Source organism: Linderina pennispora, assembly GCF_002104995.1.
Source record: "Linderina pennispora strain ATCC 12442 chromosome Unknown DL89scaffold_5, whole genome shotgun sequence".
Classification (NCBI taxonomy): domain Eukaryota; kingdom Fungi; phylum Kickxellomycota; class Kickxellomycetes; order Kickxellales; family Kickxellaceae; genus Linderina; species Linderina pennispora.
The window spans coordinates 663,032-682,227 of record NW_024468253.1 but is presented as its reverse complement, the minus strand read 5'-3'; the positions used below and the strand labels follow the sequence as shown (position 1 = coordinate 682,227).

The 19,196-nt window shown below is 57.4% G+C and overlaps 11 protein-coding genes across 11 annotated transcripts; 3 read left to right on the top strand and 8 right to left on the bottom strand.

Moving 5' to 3' along the window:
• Positions 1-130: 130 nt before the first annotated feature.
• Positions 131-1,263, bottom strand: DL89DRAFT_138959 (uncharacterized protein). The gene is made up of 2 exons (XM_040883406.1): positions 543-1,263; positions 131-398 (listed from the first exon to the last, which is right to left on the bottom strand). Exon 1 carries the CDS (start codon positions 966-968, stop codon positions 558-560), a length of 411 nt encoding a protein of 136 aa, XP_040744301.1. The 5' UTR covers positions 969-1,263; the 3' UTR covers positions 131-398; positions 543-557.
• A 1,318-nt stretch (positions 1,264-2,581) lies between these two features.
• Positions 2,582-4,561, top strand: DL89DRAFT_138991 (nucleotide-diphospho-sugar transferase). The gene has a single exon (XM_040883408.1). The coding sequence runs from the start codon at positions 3,030-3,032 to the stop codon at positions 4,512-4,514; it is 1,485 nt and encodes a 494-aa protein (XP_040744300.1). The 5' UTR covers positions 2,582-3,029; the 3' UTR covers positions 4,515-4,561.
• A 78-nt stretch (positions 4,562-4,639) lies between these two features.
• On the bottom strand, positions 4,640-6,420 carry DL89DRAFT_292345 (uncharacterized protein; the record flags this gene model as incomplete). Its single annotated transcript, XM_040890295.1, has 3 exons — positions 4,640-4,855; positions 4,890-5,526; positions 5,585-6,420. 3 exons carry the CDS (start codon positions 6,418-6,420, stop codon positions 4,640-4,642), a joined length of 1,689 nt encoding a protein of 562 aa, XP_040744299.1.
• A 174-nt stretch (positions 6,421-6,594) lies between these two features.
• Positions 6,595-7,374, top strand: DL89DRAFT_138953 (uncharacterized protein). The gene has a single exon (XM_040883405.1). It carries the CDS (start codon positions 6,666-6,668, stop codon positions 7,341-7,343), a length of 678 nt encoding a protein of 225 aa, XP_040744298.1. The 5' UTR covers positions 6,595-6,665; the 3' UTR covers positions 7,344-7,374.
• A 31-nt stretch (positions 7,375-7,405) lies between these two features.
• On the bottom strand, positions 7,406-9,041 carry DL89DRAFT_274669 (carboxyltransferase subunit of acetyl-CoA carboxylase; the record flags this gene model as incomplete). The annotated part of the gene is made up of 2 exons (XM_040889216.1): positions 7,406-8,650; positions 8,682-9,041. 2 exons carry the CDS (start codon positions 9,039-9,041, stop codon positions 7,406-7,408), a joined length of 1,605 nt encoding a protein of 534 aa, XP_040744297.1.
• A 339-nt stretch (positions 9,042-9,380) lies between these two features.
• Positions 9,381-10,001, bottom strand: DL89DRAFT_274668 (DUF1640-domain-containing protein; the record flags this gene model as incomplete). The annotated part of the gene is made up of 2 exons (XM_040889215.1): positions 9,381-9,917; positions 9,969-10,001. 2 exons carry the CDS (start codon positions 9,999-10,001, stop codon positions 9,381-9,383), a joined length of 570 nt encoding a protein of 189 aa, XP_040744296.1.
• An 87-nt stretch (positions 10,002-10,088) lies between these two features.
• Positions 10,089-11,742, bottom strand: DL89DRAFT_139083 (Septin). Its single transcript, XM_040883409.1, has 2 exons — positions 11,600-11,742; positions 10,089-11,512 (listed from the first exon to the last, which is right to left on the bottom strand). The coding sequence occupies exon 2, from the start codon at positions 11,509-11,511 to the stop codon at positions 10,237-10,239; it is 1,275 nt and encodes a 424-aa protein (XP_040744295.1). The 5' UTR covers position 11,512; positions 11,600-11,742; the 3' UTR covers positions 10,089-10,236.
• Positions 11,743-11,887: 145 nt separating this feature from the next.
• DL89DRAFT_292340 (uncharacterized protein) lies at positions 11,888-12,742 on the bottom strand (the record flags this gene model as incomplete). The annotated part of the gene is made up of 1 exon (XM_040890294.1): positions 11,888-12,742. The coding sequence occupies one exon, from the start codon at positions 12,740-12,742 to the stop codon at positions 11,888-11,890; it is 855 nt and encodes a 284-aa protein (XP_040744294.1).
• Positions 12,743-13,463: 721 nt separating this feature from the next.
• DL89DRAFT_266877 (uncharacterized protein) lies at positions 13,464-14,714 on the bottom strand. The gene is made up of 2 exons (XM_040887280.1): positions 13,867-14,714; positions 13,464-13,796 (listed from the first exon to the last, which is right to left on the bottom strand). The coding sequence occupies exons 1-2, from the start codon at positions 14,664-14,666 to the stop codon at positions 13,532-13,534; spliced, it is 1,065 nt and encodes a 354-aa protein (XP_040744293.1). The 5' UTR covers positions 14,667-14,714; the 3' UTR covers positions 13,464-13,531.
• Positions 14,715-15,268: 554 nt separating this feature from the next.
• DL89DRAFT_266876 (uncharacterized protein) lies at positions 15,269-16,389 on the bottom strand. Its single transcript, XM_040887279.1, is given in 3 exon segments — positions 15,269-15,696; positions 15,716-16,235; positions 16,255-16,389. 3 exon segments carry the CDS (start codon positions 16,271-16,273, stop codon positions 15,384-15,386), a joined length of 852 nt encoding a protein of 283 aa, XP_040744292.1. The 5' UTR covers positions 16,274-16,389; the 3' UTR covers positions 15,269-15,383.
• A 380-nt stretch (positions 16,390-16,769) lies between these two features.
• On the top strand, positions 16,770-18,536 carry DL89DRAFT_315092 (uncharacterized protein; the record flags this gene model as incomplete). The annotated part of the gene is made up of 1 exon (XM_040891029.1): positions 16,770-18,536. The coding sequence occupies one exon, from the start codon at positions 16,770-16,772 to the stop codon at positions 18,300-18,302; it is 1,533 nt and encodes a 510-aa protein (XP_040744291.1). The 3' UTR covers positions 18,303-18,536.
• Positions 18,537-19,196: the final 660 nt, after the last annotated feature.

Below are 19,196 nucleotides of genomic sequence, written 5' to 3'. Positions count from 1 at the left end.
GGACACAGCAGGCCACATGACCGGCGGACGGCCACTTTCTGTCTCAGGTTTCAGGGGGCTCGGCTGCAGATATGTGGAAATGGCAGCTTATATGCCGGCCATATATGTGCCGCATCACAGAATAACGACAAGCCTGCACATGGCCGTGTCTTGTGGTGGTGGCCTAGTGGCGGCAGGCCTTAATCATGATCCCACGCGATTCATCAAGGCGGTGTTAGGGATCCAGGCGCAGCGTGAGCCGGCCAGGTTTGGGAACAGCGCAGACGGAACGGGACCAAAAATAGATCTGGATCTCCGGGACGACGACGACGACGCCCACGTTGCACGGACACCCAGCTATTCTAGAAATGACGGTCGTTTCGTTTGGGGCGAGATATTGGATGGGAGAGCCGCTGGGTCTACAGACGTGATAAAAACATAGCTCAGGCCCAAAATTCGCCTACTGCCAATAGCGCGGTTATCAGCCGGGAGGATCACCGGCACGCACTTTCCCAGGCGGCCGGTGGGTGACGACTCCCAAGTATCATTTTCCCTTGACCTACCCTGCTTCACTGCCTCTACCGCTCCCCTCCCCAAAACAGCAGAACGTGCTGTTCCGTAAACCGACTCGACACGACCTCGAAAAGCACCAGGAGCAAGCGGGTTGAGATTTCACACAGATAGCTAAGCATGCGGCGGGTTCCTTTGACAAATGGCCTGCGGGTACCAGTGCTGATTGCGCTGATAATATGGCTTGTGTTCCTGGCGGTTCTCGGGTTCACTCGTGCGATCTCGCTGGGAGTCCCAGACAAGGCGCAGCATTTTGTTGGATTCGGCGTGCTGTCGGTGCTGGTGTTCTTTGCGTTCCAGGGCACAGTGCCCAGACGCAAGGTCTGGGTATTGACGGTGGGGTCGATGGCGGCGGCATGCGTGCTCAGCGAGGCACTGCAGGGGCTGCTGACAGCAAGAGAGTTTGACGGCCGCGACATTGGAGCCAATTTCCTGGGCACGTTCACGTTTTTGTTTGCTGCATGGATGGTCGACAGGTGGTTGATCCAGCCGCGCTTTGGCAGCGAGGCTGCGCAGCAGTACTGGGAGCTGGATGCGGCGCTCGAGCAGTTTGAGCCTGATGTCGACGAGCTGGACGTCGAGCTGGACGAGATCTTGGTCAACACGCCGCCGCCGCGCGACGCTTAAAAATAGACGCCAGGCATGGCGGGGAATTCAAGCACAGCCAGGAGCTGATTTCGTTGCGCCTTGATGTTCAAAGCAGTGGGCAGATTCCTGCAGCCAAAGCGCCGATGGTGGCTTCCAAGGACCGCGGCGCTCGGGCAGTGCGCGATGCGGGGGTTCTAGATTCTTTTTTTGCGGATGTCGAATAAAGAGCGTCAGCGCGCTCACTCGATGACGTCTTTGCGAATGGCCTGCGAGGCGGTGCCATCGGGGCGGTTTCCACGTGGACTGAGGGTGATCTTGCCTTGCTCGCCACGCCCAGGCAGGCCCACTTTCCACGGCCCAAAGCAGGCTGCTGCTGGAAGGGAGAGCGGGAGCGCTCTTGCCGGCCAGCTCACACGGCAGCACTATTGGCGGGAGGAGCCCTCCCCTCGGACCTGGCCCAGGAACAACAAACACCACGCACGCTCGGCGCCGGGCGTAGCCCAATCACAGGCCCGCAGTCCCACTCAGCCACCTATTTTTGAGGATCGAGACTAAGTAAAGAGCAAGCCATTTTTGGGGTGCTGTGACAGAGGAGTGCCTCTCCAGCAGCGGCGGCCAGTTGTTGGTGTTCGAAGCGCAATAAAGGCCCGTGGATCTAATTTTAGAACCCTCGTTTTTGTGCGAGCATCCGGCTGTGCTTATCGCCTGCTCGCACTTCTGATGCTGGCCGGGCGTAGAGTGCAGCAGTCTAGCTCCGGGCCCTCCAGGCAACAGGAGAGCATGCCAGATCGCCTGCGACGAGCAGCCCAGCTATAAAATGGCGCCTGGGCGTCGGCAGCAGCAGCGCGCTGGTTCTTCTCCCACCCACATAGCAATTTCTCTTTGTACTACTTCTTTCTCCTTGTACCGCTCCCATCCCTTCGCTTCGCACCAGCAAAAGCCATACTGCCGCGCCTCCTTCCACGTATACGAAGCGGCATACTATAGAATTCCGTCCCTTAGAAAGGTAAGGCACCTGGTTGTTCTGTGCGCTGCTGCTGTTGTTATTATTGCTGTTGGGTGTGAGAATCCAGGGCCCTCTACGGGCAGTTTTCGGCGTGCACTCCACTCGCCTCGCCCGCCTCTCCCTCGTTGACCTGTGTTTGTCTGCGCATTGTCTGCTGTTCCAGATATGCCGGGTTTCTCAGCCACCGGGACTTTGGCTCTGATTTTTGTCTTCTCCAGCAAGCCCACACGGGGTTGCAGGGTTCTCCAGGCTGATTCAACTCCATGCCGCGGACTGACGTGTGTGGGCTCTGTCTCCTCTCCAGCCAGGCAGTCTGCAATGCGCATTGGCTAAGCGCCCTGGCCAGAGAGGATGCGAGAGGCACAGCGGGCCACCGCAATGGCTAGTCCCACACCAATGCAGGCGCTTCATTCGCCGGTGGGGCGGGTGGGCAGAAGGGGTTGTGTACCTCCCCTGCGTCCCCACACCCACAGCAAGGTCTACTTTTCGTCTTGACCATGGACAATTCTGCGCCCCCTGTGCATGGAAAATGAAGCGCAACGATTCATATCCTCTGGCCATTTAAGCGGGTGCGTGCACCTGGGTGGGCACCGTCCCCTTCTTTCTCTCTCTTTGCTTCTGCAGCTTGCCTTGAACTGCTTTTTGTATCCTCTGCTTTCCTGCTCCCCCGCAATCCCGTCAACCTTTGTGTTGCGCTCATTGTTTTTGCTCCTCTCATTGGGTTTCTGTTTACACCGCCGCATCCATACTAAGTAAGGAGCTACGCCGTCTTTCTCCTCACTCCATAGATCGCCGTCGCTTTTATTCGCACTCTAGTCGCTTTGACGCACTCTACAAGATAACGTTGTTTTCCACCACCACCAACCACACACATACCAAAAGCACCATGGTTCAGAGCACACCCTCGTTCACCTCTGAGAGCCTCGCGGCGCTCAAGAAGCGCTACGCCGCCGCCGGACAGCCGCAGGTGTTCAAGTACTTTGACGACCTGAGCGACGAGGAGGCCACTGCGCTGTTCACGCAGCTGAGCAGCATCGACGTCGAGCGGTGCAACCAATTCTTCGACAAGACGGTGCGCAACCCCGCGCCGGTCTCGGATTCGGTCACGCTGGAGCCGCTGGCGTCCGACTCGTTTGCATCGACCATCGATGAGGCACAGGCTGCCGACAACGAGAAGTGGCGTGCCGAGGGCATCAAGCTCATTCGCGACAACAAGGTCGCTGTCATCCTGCTTGCTGGCGGCCAGGGCACGCGCCTGGGCTCGTCGGCGCCCAAGGGCTGCTACGATATCGGGCTTCCGTCGCACAAGTGCCTGTTTGACATCCAGGCCGAGCGCATCCGCCGGCTGCAGGAGATTGCATCGGACAGCGAGCACAAGGCGGTCATCCCCTGGCTGGTGATGACCTCGGGCCCCACCAGCGCGGCGACACAGCAAAAGTTTGTCGACGAGAACTTCTTTGGGCTGAACCCCGACGACGTCTTCTTCTTCAACCAGGGCGTGCTGCCGTGCTTTGATCTCGAGGGCAAGATCCTGCTCGAGAACCGCGGCAAGGTCGCTGTTGCGCCCGACGGCAACGGCGGGATCTACGAGGCCCTGCGCCTGAGCGGCGCCCTCGACTGGCTGCGTGCGCGCGGCGTCGAGCACATCCACTCGTACTGTGTCGACAACTGCCTTGTGCGCGTGGCGGACCCGACGTTTGTTGGCTACGCTGCGCTCAAGGGCGCCGAGTGCGGAGCGCTGGCTGTTCCGAAGAAGTCGTGGGACGAGCCGGTGGGCGTGATCTGCCTGCGTAACGGCCACTACAGTGTGGTCGAGTACTCGGAGATCAGCCCGGAGATGGCCCAGCTGACCCGGGACAGCACCTCGCAGCTGGCGTACAACGCTGGCAACATCTGCAACCACTTCTACACCCTCGACTTTTTGCAGCACCGCGTGCCCGACATCGAGTCCAAGCTGGAGCACCACATTGCGAAGAAGAAGATCAAGCACATCGACACCGAGACCGACGAGCAGGTCGCCCCGACCAAGCCCAACGGCATCAAGCTCGAGCGCTTCGTGTTTGATGTCTTCCCCTATGTCCAGAAGATGGCGATTCTCGAGGTCGACCGCAGGGACCAGTTCTCGCCGCTCAAGAACGCCCCGGGAACCGGCGTTGACTGCCCCGAGACCTCGCGCAGCGACCTGATCTCCCAGTGCATCCGCTTCGTTGAGGCCGCTGGCGGCAAGGTCCAGTCGGTCGATGGCCAGCAGCCGGCCTTTGAGATCTCGGCGCTGGTGTCGTATGCCGGCGAGGGCCTCGAGTCCCTGAAGGGCAAGACATTGGTCGGCGACCAGTACATTGACAGCATCAGCGCTGTCCAGTTTGTCTAGGGTGCTTGCTGCCTGCTCTGCAGGCGTCGCCAACAGTCCCTCTATCTCCCTTTTTGCATCTCCTTTCTATCTCCAAATACTATGTTTTTTAATCCACCAAAACTGCTGGGGCGCCTATTGTTTGGCTACAGCTTCCAAGGCTGGACCTTCAGCTTCCTGAATCTGTCGTCAATGGGCGCCGGAACCACCTTGGCGCCAAGTGTTGTATCAATCGATTTGCGGACTGCTTTGACACAGTCTAAGCCAACCAGCAGCAGATAGACATTCGGCAGTCTCGGCAACAGGCAGAACAGCAGCTGCCTGTACTTCGCCACCATCCTCTGCGTCATTCCTGCCTCGTCCTGGCTCGCCATCTGCTGAGCTCAGAAGCGGAACCTCCAGCACGCGCAGCGACGTGCTGACCCCGCCAAAGTCGGCCTCTGTGGTGCCCTTGAACTTGCCGACCAGCTGGGCGTTCGACACCAGCGGGTCCACTATGGTGTCGCTGATCATCAGCCGCTGCAGACTGGAAAGGTTTTCAAGCACGCGCACGACCTCCTCCACGCGCACGTCTCCCGATATGCTCAGCGATGTCAGCAGTGTATCCAGGGGCGCGTAGACGGGCAGCGGAATGGTCGAGATGTGCGACATCAAGCTCACCGTCAGCTTCTGCAGCGACAGCGGGCTGGTGTGGAAGAGGCGGCGCAAAGACTCTTCGATGTATGACTCGTCGCCAGAGTCGATGGGATCGACGTAGCGCACACTGAGCTGTTGGAGCGAGCGGAATGGCGAAAAGTCCCAGCTGGCTGGCAGCTCGCTCTTCAGTCCGCCCAGAACCAGACGGCGTAGCTGGCCGCAGGGAAACAGCGACAGGAAATGCGGCAGATTGCCGGAGAACCGGCGCACCTCGAGCTCCTGCAGGACCGGAAACCGCGGCCTGCCCAGGTTCGCTGCCTGCATGTAATTCTGTGGGACCGGTACCGGACCATCGGTCTCGTCACCGCCATCCTGAATCCTCATCCGAATCCTCACCCTCCATGTCGTTGAGTCCGTCAACGAAATACCACGGCCGAGTGCCTGCCGCTCTCGACTGCCAATGAAACACCAGGGACAGCCGCCTCAGCTGCGTAAACACCAGATCGCCGGTGTTCGATGCAAACATGTCCCACAGCTTGCCGGCATCGACCGACGACAGGTCAAGTTCAACCAGCGACGAGGCCAGGATCTTTGGCAATCGCAGTGCACGCGGAAAGTTAATGCCCGAAATATCCAGCTTCTGGATAGAAATTGGCTGGCCCTGGTAGTGGCTGAGCATAGGGGGCAGGTCCGAGTAAGTGCGCAAGGAATGCAGCGCCGTCGGTCCTCCGATGTGCTCGTTGATCAGCGGGCTAGCGGTGAACCGGTTGTACGTGAACTGGCTGTACATGTCCTCGTAGTCGATATCGCGCAATGACGGCAGCGCCAGCGACAGAAACTCGCTGAACTCCTGCACGCTCTCGGGCGCATAGTACTCGTCGTCTTCCGGGAAGTCGTGCAGCGCATTGCAGTACTCCAGCCGGCGCACCGTCAGCCATGCTGTGCGGTCAAAGCCAGCCTTTGTCAGGAGCCGCTGGATCTTGGGCAGCGACACCATCGAGCAGGTGACCCAGATCACCATCTCCCTTGCCAGATCGTCGTGCTCGGTGTCCAGGAGAAGGCCCAGGTTGCTGTCTGTGCGCAGCACCACTGGCGATGCTTCGGTCTCGTCGATCGAGACAAACGCGCGCTTGCAGAAGAGCGGCAGGGTGAGCCGGCGCCATCGCTGGTTGATTGCGGATAGGGGCTGTAGGGCGCGGATCTGGTCTGGCATATTTCGCAGTTTCCCGTTGCTCCGGTCGTAGGTGGATATGATCCGGAGCAGGAGCTCGTCCGGTAAGCTGACGCGCATTTCGTTAAATTAGGATAAATATTAGAAGAAAAGCAGTGTGACAGAGCTGTTGGGGGAGGTGGAGAAGAAGAAGTAGACAGCCGCAGAGACCGGATCCAGCCCAGCGCGTCGATTCCGTGCCATTTATAGCGGCCGTATATGCGCCAAAGTGCCTCTAGGTGCTTACAAATGCAGAGCCCGCCCATCCCTTTTCCTACTCACCGCCCTTTCACCCAACTCGCTTGCACTAGTAGAAATTATTGGAAATGTCGAAATTCAAGGTCCTCTGTCTGCACGGGTATACCCAGAACGCCAAAAAGTTCCATGACCGCACTGGGCCGTTCCGGCGGGCGCTCAAAAACCAGCTCGACTTCACCTACATGACAGCGCCGATCCAGGCCACAGAGTTCCAGTCAGACGAGCCCACCGACGACGGGCCCTCGGCGGCATGGTGGAACCGCAAGGACGGCAAGGTCTGGCAGGAGATGCAGCAGAGCATGCGCGCAATCCACCAGACCATGAAGGAAGAGGGCCCGTTCGATGCCATCGTTGGGTTCTCGCAGGGATCGGGCATGGCGGCGGTGCTGCTGGCGCTCATGCAGATTGCAAAGTCGTCCAGGCTGGCAGATATGGACGCGGACGTGCAAGCGTTGGCGGGAGAGCTGGGGGACCAGCCAGTGCCCAAGTTCGTCATGCTGTTTGCGGGCTTCTACCCGGACCTGCCGCAGTTCCGGCAGATTATCGCGGCGGAGAAGCTCACCACGCCCAGCATCCATGTGGTCGGCGAAAACGACCACATCGTGCCCATGGACCGCGGCAAGCAGCTGGCCGAGGAGGCATTCATTGACGCGGTGGTCAAGACACACGAGGGCGGGCACTTTATGCCCAGCAATGCGGCCTGGCGCAAGCAGTACCAGGCATTCCTCGAAGTGCTGGGCCAGTAAAGCGGGAAATAAAATAGACTTTTCAGTTTTGTTTGAACAATCGGTTTCCATTTAATACTTGCTTACATGCGGAACACGCCAAACTGGGTCTTCTCGATCGGCTTGTTCAGCGATGCCGACAGCGCCAGGCCCAGCACGCGGCGGGTGTCCTCGGGGCGGATGACTCCGTCGTCCCACAGGCGCGCCGACGAGTAGTACGGGTGGCCCTCGGCCTCGTACTTGTCGACAATGGGCTGCTTGAACTCGTCTTCGGCCTCGCTTGCCCATGTCTGGCCGCGCGCCTCCATGCCGTCGCGCTTGACCTGGGCCAGCACATTGGACGCCTGCTCGCCGCCCATAACCGAGATGCGGGCATTGGGCCACATCCACAGGAACCGCGGCGAGTACGCGCGGCCGCACATGCCGTAGTTGCCGGCGCCGAAGCTGCCGCCGATCAGGAAGGTGAACTTGGGGACCTTTGCGCAGGCCACCGCGGTAACCAGCTTGGCGCCATGCTTGGCAATACCGCCAGCCTCGGCCGACGAGCCAACCATGAAGCCGGTGATGTTCTGCAGGAACACCAACGGGATGCCGCGCTGGGCGCACAGCTCGATGAAGTGGGCGCCCTTCTGGGCAGACTCGGCAAACAGAATGCCGTTGTTGGCCACGATGCCGACAGGCTGGCCATGCACATGGGCAAAGCCAGTCACCAGCGTGGTGCCGTACAGGCGCTTGAACTCCTGGAAGCGGCTACCGTCGACGATGCGTGCAATGACCTGCTTGACGTCAAACGGCTTGCGCAGGTTGGTACCGACGATGCCACCCAGCTCTGCCGCGTCGTACAGCGGCTGCTCGGGCGCCCGCAGTGCCAGCTGCTGCGGCTTCTGCCAGTTGAGGCTGGCCACAGCCTCACGCGCCAGCGCCAGGGCGTGGGCATCGTCCATTGCGTAGTGGTCGGTGACGCCCGACGTGCGGCAGTGCAGGTCGGCGCCGCCCAGCTCCTCGGCGCTGACGACCTCGCCGGTTGCGGCCTTGACCAGCGGCGGGCCGGCCAGGAAAATAGTGCCCTGGTTCTTCACAATGATGCTCTCGTCGGCCATGGCCGGCACATACGCTCCGCCGGCCGTGCACGACCCCATGACCACGGCGATCTGCGGGATACCCATGCCCGACATGGTCGCCTGGTTGTAGAAGATGCGCCCAAAGTGCTCGCGGTCCGGGAACACCTCCGCCTGGTGCGGCAGGTTGGCACCGCCCGAGTCCACCAGGTACACGCACGGGAGGTTGTTTTCACGTGCAATCTCCTGCGCGCGCAGGTGCTTCTTGACCTGTGATCGGGTAGTACGTGCCGCCCTTGACTGTCGAGTCGTTGGCCACCACCATGCACTCGACGCCGTTGACACGCCCAATCCCCGTGATGATTCCGCCGCCCGCGATCTCCTCGCCGTACATCCCCAGCCCCGCCAGCTGCGACAGCTCCAGGAACGCCGATCCCGGGTCCAGCAGCTTGCCCACCCGGTCGCGCGGCAGCAGCTTGTTGCGTGCCAGGTGCTTGGCCCGCGCCTTCTCAGGCCCGCCCTGCGAGATCCGCGTCACCTGTGCTTCCAGGTCGCGCACCGCCTGGGCCATGTTGCTGGCGTTCTCCTGGAACTGTGCCGACTTGGACTCGGTCGTGTTGGGAATCACCGTCATCGCCTGGTGCGACGCAAACCCACGCATGGCCGGAGCGCGCCGGAGCGATGCTGCGATGGTCGGAGAGCGGAACAGACGAAGCATTGATGTGTGTGTGGTAAAGAACAAGAAAAAGTACTGCTAAAAATAACTACAAGCAAGGGGAGAGAAGAGGGGGAGCGTCTAGTCTACGGTGCGCCAGCCCCCTCTCCGCTGCCCAGCCCGGGCCTTTAAGTGCTGCCTGAAAGGCGCCTGCCTCCCTCGGAACGATACGCAAACGCCAGCAGGCGATTATTTGGTTCCCACGAGTACAACACGCCTGGTTATCAGTCCGCTCCCGTTTGGAATTTTTTCCCACCGTCTCCCGACCCACACAGCACGGCCCTTCTATTTGAACATCCGGAGGTACGCCAGGATCAAGGCGCCTGTACCGGTGATGGTACCAATCATGTACTGCAAGATGCTAAACTTTATGCTCTCCATCTGCGTTCGCAGCCCCGATATCTCCTGCTCGATCTTGGTGTCCGTCTCCTTGATCTTGATCTCATGCTGCGCCTGCTCGTCCCGCGCCCGGCCCTTCTCCAGGCTCATGTCCAGCCGCACCCCCGCCTGCGTGCGCGTGATCTCCTCGCGCAGCTTCTGCTTCAGCTTGTTCACCTCCCCCTGCAGTCGCTCGTTCTCTGCCTTCATGATCGAGTAGTCCGTCTTTTCCATCATCTGGATCTCGGACTTTAGCTGCGCGAAATCCACCTTGTACATGTACAGCGTCTTGTCTTGCTCCGCCTTGGTCACTATGTTGCCTAGGATGTTGCCTGTGCTCTCTTGCATCACGTCTGCCAGCGCCGTCACCATGGTGCGAGACTGCTCTGCCGAAAACCCCTCGCGCTCGAGCCGGGCTGCCAGCCGGTGCGTGTCAAAGAAATGCTTTTGTGTAGCGTACCCCCGTGCACGCTGTGCCAGCAAATGCGGCCGGACTGGCTGTTGGGCGATGCGTAGCAGCGGTCTCATTCTGTGCATACGGCGAGCAATAGGAGGAAAAAAAAAAATAAGGATTGCAAAAGCGTCGCTGAGCGAAATGAGAAAACAGCAAACTCCAGACCGCCCACCACAACCTGCCCTGTCCCGTGACCAAAACAACAGGCTAAACTGGGGTTTTGTTGTTGGAAGAGAGGGAAAAGAAAACTAATGAAAATTCTCGGAAGAAGCTTTTGTTCTAGCCAGCCACCACAGCAGGCAGCACAGCCTAGAACCCACCAAAGAGCTTCTTCTTGTCCTTGCGCGGCTGCGTCTGGTACATGGGCTCGGCAGTCCCCGGGACCGGCATCGCCGCCTGCGCCCGCCTCTTCTGCTCCTCGAGCGCCGTGCGCTGGGCCTCCATCGCCGCCTTCATCTCCTTGTGGCGCGAGTGCAGCTCCTCTTCGGACTGCTTCAGCTTGGCCTCCTTCTCCTGCACCTTCTGCTGGAACACCGCCGACATCTCGGCCTCCAGCTTCTGCATCTTGGCGTAGTGGGCGCGCGCCTCCTCCTCCTGCTGCACGCGCGGGTTGAACTCACGGAACACTGCTGCGTCCTGCACATGGCCCATGGCCAGCAGCTTCTGCGTGCGGTACGACTCGTACAGCGCCACGTCGGTCGTGTCGCGCAGCTCCTCCATGTGCGTACGCAGCAGCATCTGCCGCAGCCGCACAAAGTCGTTGTGCTGCTCGTTCTCCACCTCAATGATGCCCCACGGGTACTGCCGCCCGCGCACCTTGGTGCCGTCTGCACGCTCCACAAAGCTCTCGCTGCCGATCACCGCAAAAGGAATCTTGCCCGCAATATCCTTGTTGTCGGCAATCGTCTCCGGGTCGTCGTACTCGTCCGACACCGGCTTGAAGATCTGGATCCCGTGGTAGTTGATGTCTGCCAGCACATTCGCCTTGAACTGCTCCACCTCGCGCGGCGTCAGCGTGTCCGACTTGGCAATCACCGGAATCAGGTTGACCCGCGTGTGCAGGTTCTTCATGAACTCAATGTCAATCGCCCGCAGCCGGTGCCCCGTGGGCTTGATGAAGTACAGCAGCGCATTCACGCGGTTGTCCACGATCTTGCTGCGGTTCACCCGGTTCTCCTGCGCCAGGTACGCGTCGAACCGCGACTCGACGTTCTCCACAATCGGCTTCCACGACTCCTCGTTGTTGATCGAGTCGCCGAACCCAGGCGTGTCCACCACCGACAGCTTCAGCTTGATGCCGTTCTCCTGGATGTCTGCCGTCACCGACGAGATCTCCACGCCGTTCGGGTGCTCCACCGCCCCCACCGCTGCGCTGTCGTCGCGTCCGGGGTACACCTTGCTCTCAAACAGCGTGTTGATCAGCGTCGACTTGCCCAGCCCGGACTCGCCCACCACCATCAGCGTAAAGTTGAACCCGCGCTTAATCGACCGCCGGTGCACCTGGTTCGGGTAGTTCGAGAACCCAACGTACCCGTTCATCTTCTTCTTGATGGCTCCGCTGTCGGCAACGTTGTTCTGGCGCATCCTACATGGGGAGGTGGAAGGCAGTAATCATTAGTTCCAGCAGTTTGGCACAGCGGGAAAACGCCAGACTCTATCTGCTACACTTTGCTGCTTACTTGATGTTTGTACTCGTTAATAAAGGCAATTACTCGGATTAGAAGGGAAATGAAGGGATGTGGTTTAACAAAAAAGCTGCAAACAACTTTTAAGCTACTAAAAGTGTGTCGAGGGTTCTTGTTATGAAATGAAAAAGAGGGGAAGGGTGAAGTTGAAATGTTAGGAAAGCAAGAGATGAGAACAACAACAAAAAAATTAGAAGCGACCACTGCCAAACTGTTGACACTCCCATTGTGTTGTGGTGAGCCAGGGATCTGCTCCTAAAAATCCGCCACGTGACTCACGCATATCGTAACATGGCCTTCTGGATCTTGTCCTCGTTTGTCATCGCACGGCCGTCCTGGTACTGGTAATAGCTGCCCTGCGCCGGCTGCTGCTGGTACGCCTGCTGCTGTGGCTGGTGGATCGGCGGCTCCTGTGGCCGGTATGCATATCCGGGCGCCGTCTGCTGCTGGTAGTAAGCGCTGCTGTCCTGTGGGTACTCGTGCCTCTCCCGGTAGGCCTGTCCCCCATATCTGCCTACGTGCGGCTTAGGTGCCATGTATGCCTCGTACGAAAACACGCGCGGGGCATTGAACATGGCCCAGACAAGCAATACAAGGCCGAGCGGCAGCGGGTTGAGGAGGTACCACAAGACCTCGCTTGTATTAGCCGAGTTGCTCAGCGGCAGCTTGGTCTGAGCCATGGCGAACGACGCCCACAGCGCCAGCATCGTAAAGGGCACTGCCAGGTTGATCATCTCGATTATTTTCTCGCGGCCTGTGTCCGTCACCGCCTTCCAGATAGTCACCAGGAGCCCGAGGGCGCTGATTGCCAGGGTCGCTGCCACTGTCGTGATATGGAGAATATGGCCAACGTGCCGCAGCCATGCGTTGTCTTTAAACACAAAGACGATCCCAATGGACTCCAGAACCACCGCGCCCAGGATGTATAGCCCGCCTAGCGCCAGCAGAAGTGCGCCTGTGGCTCCGCGGCTGTCTTCCAGGTACGTCACCCACTTGCTGGCCATCAGCAGTGCCATGAGCGTCAGCAGGAATGCTCCGCACGAGTCCAAGATGTAGGCTGCTATGTACATGCTGACATTGTGTGTGGTTATTTCTCCAGCCAGTGTGGCCCGCAGGAAGAACGAGATCATCAGGACACGCAGAGGCTAGAGTTCCGGTCAGGAAAACGTGCGCACGCGCCATGAACGCGGTTGCTAAGGATGCAATCAGCAGCACGCCAAACGCTCCACCCACGCCATATGCGACGTTCCTGCTCGGCATGAACTGCAGAAATGGCGTGGTTGACTCAAAGTCTCCAAGAACCACAAAGTAGAATGTGGATGTATCGAAACTTGGCGTATAAAATACAGGAATAGACATAGCTGGAAAAACACAATAACTATTTAACAAGGAGGTACTGAGGTAGCTTTGAGAGGAAAGCGCAGTGACCGGGCGAGGAAGAGCAAATACGGACATGAACAACAGGCAGGGTGTCCATTGCTGTCAGCCCAACAAGGGACTGCCCCTTGCTGTGCGCGTGTCCTCTACTGCATCGACACTCGACCCTTACTGTGTAGGAACCAATCACAACAATGGCCTGAGGAAAGGCACAATGAACCACCAGCGCCCACAGCACGTCAATGAGCACACACGCATGTCCCAAAGACTCCTCCTCATGCATACCAGCAATGTAGAGTACTTCGGCACTCATGTCTAGTGTTGCTGTGTCACATTGGTGATTTAGGGTTAGTTGCAGATCGTCTACAAATAGTGCTACACCATGATTTGCGTCAGTGTCAAAGCGAAAAGGCAAATGGCAATTGCATTTTGCAGAGGAAAAAAAAAAAAAAAAAGAAAGGTCTATGGCGACAGGAATAAAAATAAGGTAACGATAAGCGAAAGATGTGTCAAGGAGTCTGGCGTCAACACCCGTATAAAGTTTACATGTAGAACTTCTGGACATTGTCCTCCATGTTGCCCTGGTGGTGATGGTGGTGGTGGTGGACTTGGCCAGCATGCGGACTCGGCTGGACGGGCATCTGCGCATTATACGCCAGATGCGGGTCGCGGGCCGGGCACGGTGTGACCTCGCAGTAATAGAACGTGAACATCTTCGGTGCATTGAGCGCCAACAGCACGATCGCAATCAGCAGCAGCGGCACAATGTTGAAGATGTACCACAGCACCTCGCTATGGCGCGCAGCGCTGTGGAGTCCCAGGAAGGCACGGGCCGTCATGAAGCAGCCCCAGAGAACCAGGAAGAACGCAGACAGACCGACGATCAGAATGTGCGTCATGTGGTGGCCATTCACGTCCAGAGTTCGTCGCCCAGCCAGTAGTTGCCAGCAGGATGACGCTCAGGATCAGAACGATTATGACAAACGCCTGCAAGCAGTGGATTCCGTGCGACAACTTGTCAGACGAGTGCAGGTCGAACATGAGAACGACTGCAGCCACCAGAAGCGCAAACAGAGCCAAAGCGCAGACGTAGAAGAACATAACTACCGAGCGGATGGTGCCGCACAGTGTGTTGTCCAAGTGCACAATGAGCCGGAAGATCAGGTGCACCACCAGCAGCGCCAATAACGCGGCTGCAAAGTAGTTGAACCAGATCGAGACCTTGTACATGGCAAACCTGTCCATGGACGTGTGCTTTAGCGCAGCACGCAGGAACAGGCATATCGCTACCAGAACCATCGCCAAAAACCCAAAGAAGAACTCGAGCAGGCCGCACATAAACGTCAGAGCGAGAAGTCCGAGACCAAGCAGCAGCGCGATTGAGCCGATGACCCAGCCAGCGACCACGCTCGGGATGAACGTCAGCCACTCGCGGTCCGGCGTGCAGTTGCGCGACGGGCACAGAATGTACATCCACAGGTTATAGATCTCGCCGATGATTGTGACCCCGCTGACTGTGCCGGTGCCGCCCTCAATGACTGTGGGCTCAGGCACCGTTCCAGTCGGCATGGGCAGTGTCGGCGTCGGTCCAGTAGCCGTGAATGTGGTCGTGATGGGCGCAAGCGTCGTGTACGTGGTCGGCGAGGGCCCGCCGACAGTCACTGTCGCCGTCGACATCTTCGTCACCGTGCTGATGATATAGCTTGTGAACGCAGTCGATACCAGCGTCGCCACTGCCGAGGTGTCGGTCCATTGTCAGCGTGCCGATAACCTGTGATATCGGTCGTTGATGATGAGAGAGTCATGTCTGTAATCGCCTATGTAACGTTCTTTAGAGCTAAACTAGGTGGGTATTTGGGGAAGCTTGGTGTGGGCAAAGTAAGTAGAGAAAGACGTATGTAGAGCGTTAAAAAGAGAAAAGAGAAAACGGAGACGAGGGACGCCGTGTGTCGCCCACCCCTTATATAGCTACCTGCTGGCCAGAGTGTCCATCCCAGCAGCAGTAGTGGCCCGAGAAAGGGAAGTGCGAACTCGCGCCTACTGCCCTTCATCCCCGCGCCCTTGCCCGCGCGCACCAGCGCTTCCTTTCTGGCTCTGTCTGCTTTTGCTCGTTCACAAGCTACTTCCCAAAGTCGTGCGGATTGCCCGCCCTGTTCACAACCCACGCTCGCAGCAACAGCGGGTATAGTATCTGACATGCCCATTTGCGCATTGAGCTGGCGGTCCAAAAAAAGCTGCGCACTATATCACCAGAGTCCAAGTTCCTGGAAAATCAGAAATGGTTGGTTGATCGCGGGTTGGAAAAGAGAAGAAATTAAGATATCTAGTGATTTAGGGTTTGGGCGGGACGAGCACGTCCGGCGCATGGCCGCCGCCTAGTTTGCCTTCTTCGCCTCAGGCAGCCTTGGCCTGGCGCGCCTTGTGGGCATGGTACCTGCTGTCGGTCCCAAAGATCGTGTCCCACCAGCGGAACGACGACGAGAAATTGTTGACGAATGCCATGTGGTGGTAGTCGTGGTGGTCGGCGCCTGCCCAGAATGGCATAAAGTTGTGCAGCGACCACGGGAAGTCGTAGCCCGAGTGCGCGTCAATGGCCTGGAACAGCCGCAGCGCAATCCACGCAAACATAGTAACCGAATGCACGCTGCCGACAAAGTTGCAGTAGAGAACTGGGCTGCCGATCGTGCCCTGGCCAAAGATGATAGGTCTCGAGCGGGTGGGCGTACTCGGCAGCCATGCCGAACGGCGCACTGAATTCGTGGTGCACCTTGTGTACGCCGCGGTACAGCGGGCCCCAGTGGAACAGCCGGTGGATCCAGTAATGCCAAAAGTCCTCCATCACGAAAAACACCGCGATCTGGATCGCCATCTCCTGCCAGCCCGGCAGCGGCACCTCAGTGGTCCGGATTCCTGCCAGCTTGGCTACCGGCAGGAACGCCAGCATGAGCGGCCCCTCGATCACAAAGTGCGAGAACAGCAGGCTCTTGATGCACTTGAGCTTCATCGCCGATGTCACCTCCTTGTTATCCTGGATCTTGTATTTGCGCATTGTCGGGATGTAGTCGCACAGCAGGAACGGCAGGTACCGTCCAAAGTAGACGAGCTCGTGCATCGTGAATGCAATCAGCGTGAACGTAAGCAGCTCGTTGCGGCCGTCAAACAGCGAGAGCCACCAGCTCTCAAACCAGTTCAGCTTGTAGCCCTCGGGCACCTTTGTTGCGATGTCAACTGTCGTGTTGAGCATGCCTCGCACGTTGTCGAGCACAAAGGTCGATTGTAGCCATCTTGCAAATTTCAGTTCCTGGAGGGCGATAGCCTATCCGAGCGCTATAGGGAATAAAATAAACTGCTTACACGCTGGCAGGTGTGGAAAGAGAAAGGAGCAGGATTTTTATCACCGGTTGGGTCGGTTGAGTTGTTTTCACAAGCGCTTTCCAGCCTTTTGTAGGGGACTGCTTCTGGATCTCAGCACTGGGAAGGTCTTCAAAGCGCACAAGAATTACCAGCACTTTGTTTGTGGCTTCGGATTTATCGGCTGGATCGGCTGCGTACGGTCGGAATATCCGTGTTTGATTGTGTGATCGTGGATGATATTGGATCACCTGTGTAGATCAGCGACCGCTGCGGCATATGCGGTGGTGTTCGGCTGCCAAATTAATTTCTGCTTTCCACGCCGCCATGCGTGATGCTACGGTTGAGGTGAATATACATACGTGTCGGGAGATTCAAGGGCAGGTACCTCGAAACCCCCCATCTTCATCACTCTTACTCTAATTACAAATGAAGCCTGCCTCGATTCTGCTGGCAGCAAACACAATTGCTGGTGCAATGTGCAAAGTGCTCGTCGGGTACGCTCCATCGTGGAAGGATATTAGCGACGTAGATTTGGCTAAATACACACATGTAAATCTGGCCTACGGCACACCCCAGGCGAATGGCACCATTGTGTTTGAATCAAGCTACTCTCTCGCCGATTGTGTTCCAAGGATTCACCAGGCTGGAGCAAAGGCGCTCTTGTCCGTTGGCGGTTGGACGGGAGAACGCTACATGTCAGATATATTGATGTCACCATACGACCGGAATGAGCTGGTCAAAAGCACAGTGAGCCTGGTCACATCAAACAACCTCGATGGAGTCGAAATCGCGTGGGCATACCCAGGGAAGGCAAACAACAAATGCGACAAGTTTGACATTGCCAATGACGCCAGCAACCTTTTAGAGTTTCTAAAACAACTGAGAGCTGAGCTGACGCGGTCATCCTCCGGCCAACCAAAGCTGATCACAATGTCGGTTGGTGTTATACCCTTCCAAGGACCAGGCGGGCCACTCAAAGATGTCTCTGCATTTGCACCGCTCATTGATCTGTTGTCGGTGATTGCATACGACATCAACGGTCCCTGGCTGCCAACAACCGGGCCGAACTCACCACTCAAGAACGAGGCTGGCAGAGGTGCTCCCTACTCGTTTTCTTCGGCGATCGACAGCTGGACTGCTGCAGAGTTCCCGGCTGAAAAGCTTGTTGCTGGCATCGGCCTTTTTGGCAGATCTTCCACGGCGAGTCAAGACATGACCAGGGATTCCACGAATCAGTATCAGCCCCAGTTGAGCAAGATTCCGCGAGGGGATAAAGACGATGGGCTGTGGGAAGACAAGTGCTCTGGAAAGCCAGCTAGCTTTTCGGGCATCTGGTCATACAAGAGCCTGCGCGAGCAAGGCGTGCTGAAGGCCCCTGATGCAGCAAGTAACGGGTGGAACCGATATTGGGACGATAGAGCACAGGTTCCATGGCTATTCAGCACTACAACAAATGTGTTCATATCATACGACGACATGAAAAGTGTTGCTGCCAAAGTCTCTCTAGCTGTAGCTAAGGGACTTGGTGGCATTATGGTCTGGGACATTACTATGGATTACCAGGATGAGCTTATCGGCGAGATCCGCAAGGGTGTGGGCCTCAAGCCGCTGGCGCGCATGGGACCAGTCCTATCACAGGCCATTGCCATTCCACAACTGCATGTTGATACATTCGTCTGGCCTGCCGGTCCAACTCAATCAGCAGCACCTGCGACCAACACACCACCACAAGGCGGCGGCAATGGGGGCAATAGCAACAACAGCAGCGGCAGCAACGGCAGCAGACCAACTATTGGAGGTCAGTGTGGTCCCAATGTGAACTATAGGTGCATGAGCGATAATCACAAGAGCCAGGAGTTTGCCACCTGTGCAGGCGGTACCTGGGTTTTGCAGCAGTGTGGAACTGGAACTGCCTGTGTCCAGAACGGGGCCAGCGTTTATTGCGACTACTACAAGTAAACAATAGCCATACTTGCCAGCTACACATGTTTTCTGCCAGTTGGTGCCGGTCAATAAACTGCAGCAATTGTGGCCATCCCTTCAGCAGAAGCATGATCTAATTCACTGTGCAGAGCATCAAAGCGAGTTGTCATGTGCTCCCTTTTTAATATTCGACGAATAGCCCAGCCCATCACGCTCAACTCAGCACTCCGTTCCAATGTGACCTTTCTGCATTTGGTGCTGGTTTTTATAGGGGGCCATCTTGCGATTAAGCTTAGCAGCAGAACCCGGTCTAGTTCTAGAATATGCTGCCAGGCTCGAGGCTGGCTGCCAGTGGAGCTGTTGTCAGTAGCAGAAATTTGTTGCGGTCCGCGGCGTCTTGCCACAATCTTGTTTATATATATTTTTGGACAATCCCGCTCCCACGGGCATGAAAATGCGCCTATTTGCCGAGTTCCAGCAGCGAGACCGTTTGCAGGAGCTCCCTATCTACCTCCGTGCAATTTCTCGGCCTCGTGTAAGATTGCTCCTCGCACCGGAACTTGATTTGTTTTTAAAAGTATTTGAATAGGCAAGCATAATTGCATTGGCCATTACCCATCCCCTTTCCATTCTTACTCTTGGACTGCAGTGCATATGCCTGGCGCCATGCTTTTCTATTTAAACATGTAAAAATGCTTAAAGACAAGGAGGTGCTTGCAGCATGGATAGCCGCTCATGTGCTGTTGTGTTTTATTGGAATGTGAGAACAGCCAGTGCGGAAGCAATAAAAGTAGGGAGCGCCATATGCGTGCTCGGCGTGATGGACGGGGGTATGTTCTGCCTCTGTAGTCGATATAGCAGCTATGACTTGCGTCGATCATTCAATTCACATTGCAAGCTTGTCCATTCCGGTTTTCGGCACCATGCACT

Excerpts from the sequence above, each read along its gene's own strand:
- DL89DRAFT_138959 (XM_040883406.1), bottom strand. The coding sequence starts at position 968 with ATGTCGCGGCCGTCAAACTCTCTTGCTGTCAGCAGCCCCTGCAGTGCC.
- DL89DRAFT_138991 (XM_040883408.1), top strand. The coding sequence starts at position 3,030 with ATGGTTCAGAGCACACCCTCGTTCACCTCTGAGAGCCTCGCGGCGCTC.
- DL89DRAFT_138953 (XM_040883405.1), top strand. The coding sequence starts at position 6,666 with ATGTCGAAATTCAAGGTCCTCTGTCTGCACGGGTATACCCAGAACGCC.
- DL89DRAFT_139083 (XM_040883409.1), bottom strand. The coding sequence starts at position 11,511 with ATGCGCCAGAACAACGTTGCCGACAGCGGAGCCATCAAGAAGAAGATG.
- DL89DRAFT_266877 (XM_040887280.1), bottom strand. The coding sequence starts at position 14,666 with ATGTCGACGGCGACAGTGACTGTCGGCGGGCCCTCGCCGACCACGTAC. Across the intron at positions 13,797-13,866 it reads GACGCACATTCTGATCGTCG|CGCTGCGCGCCATAGCGAGG; the intron begins GTCTGTCTGCGT and ends GGGACTCCACAG.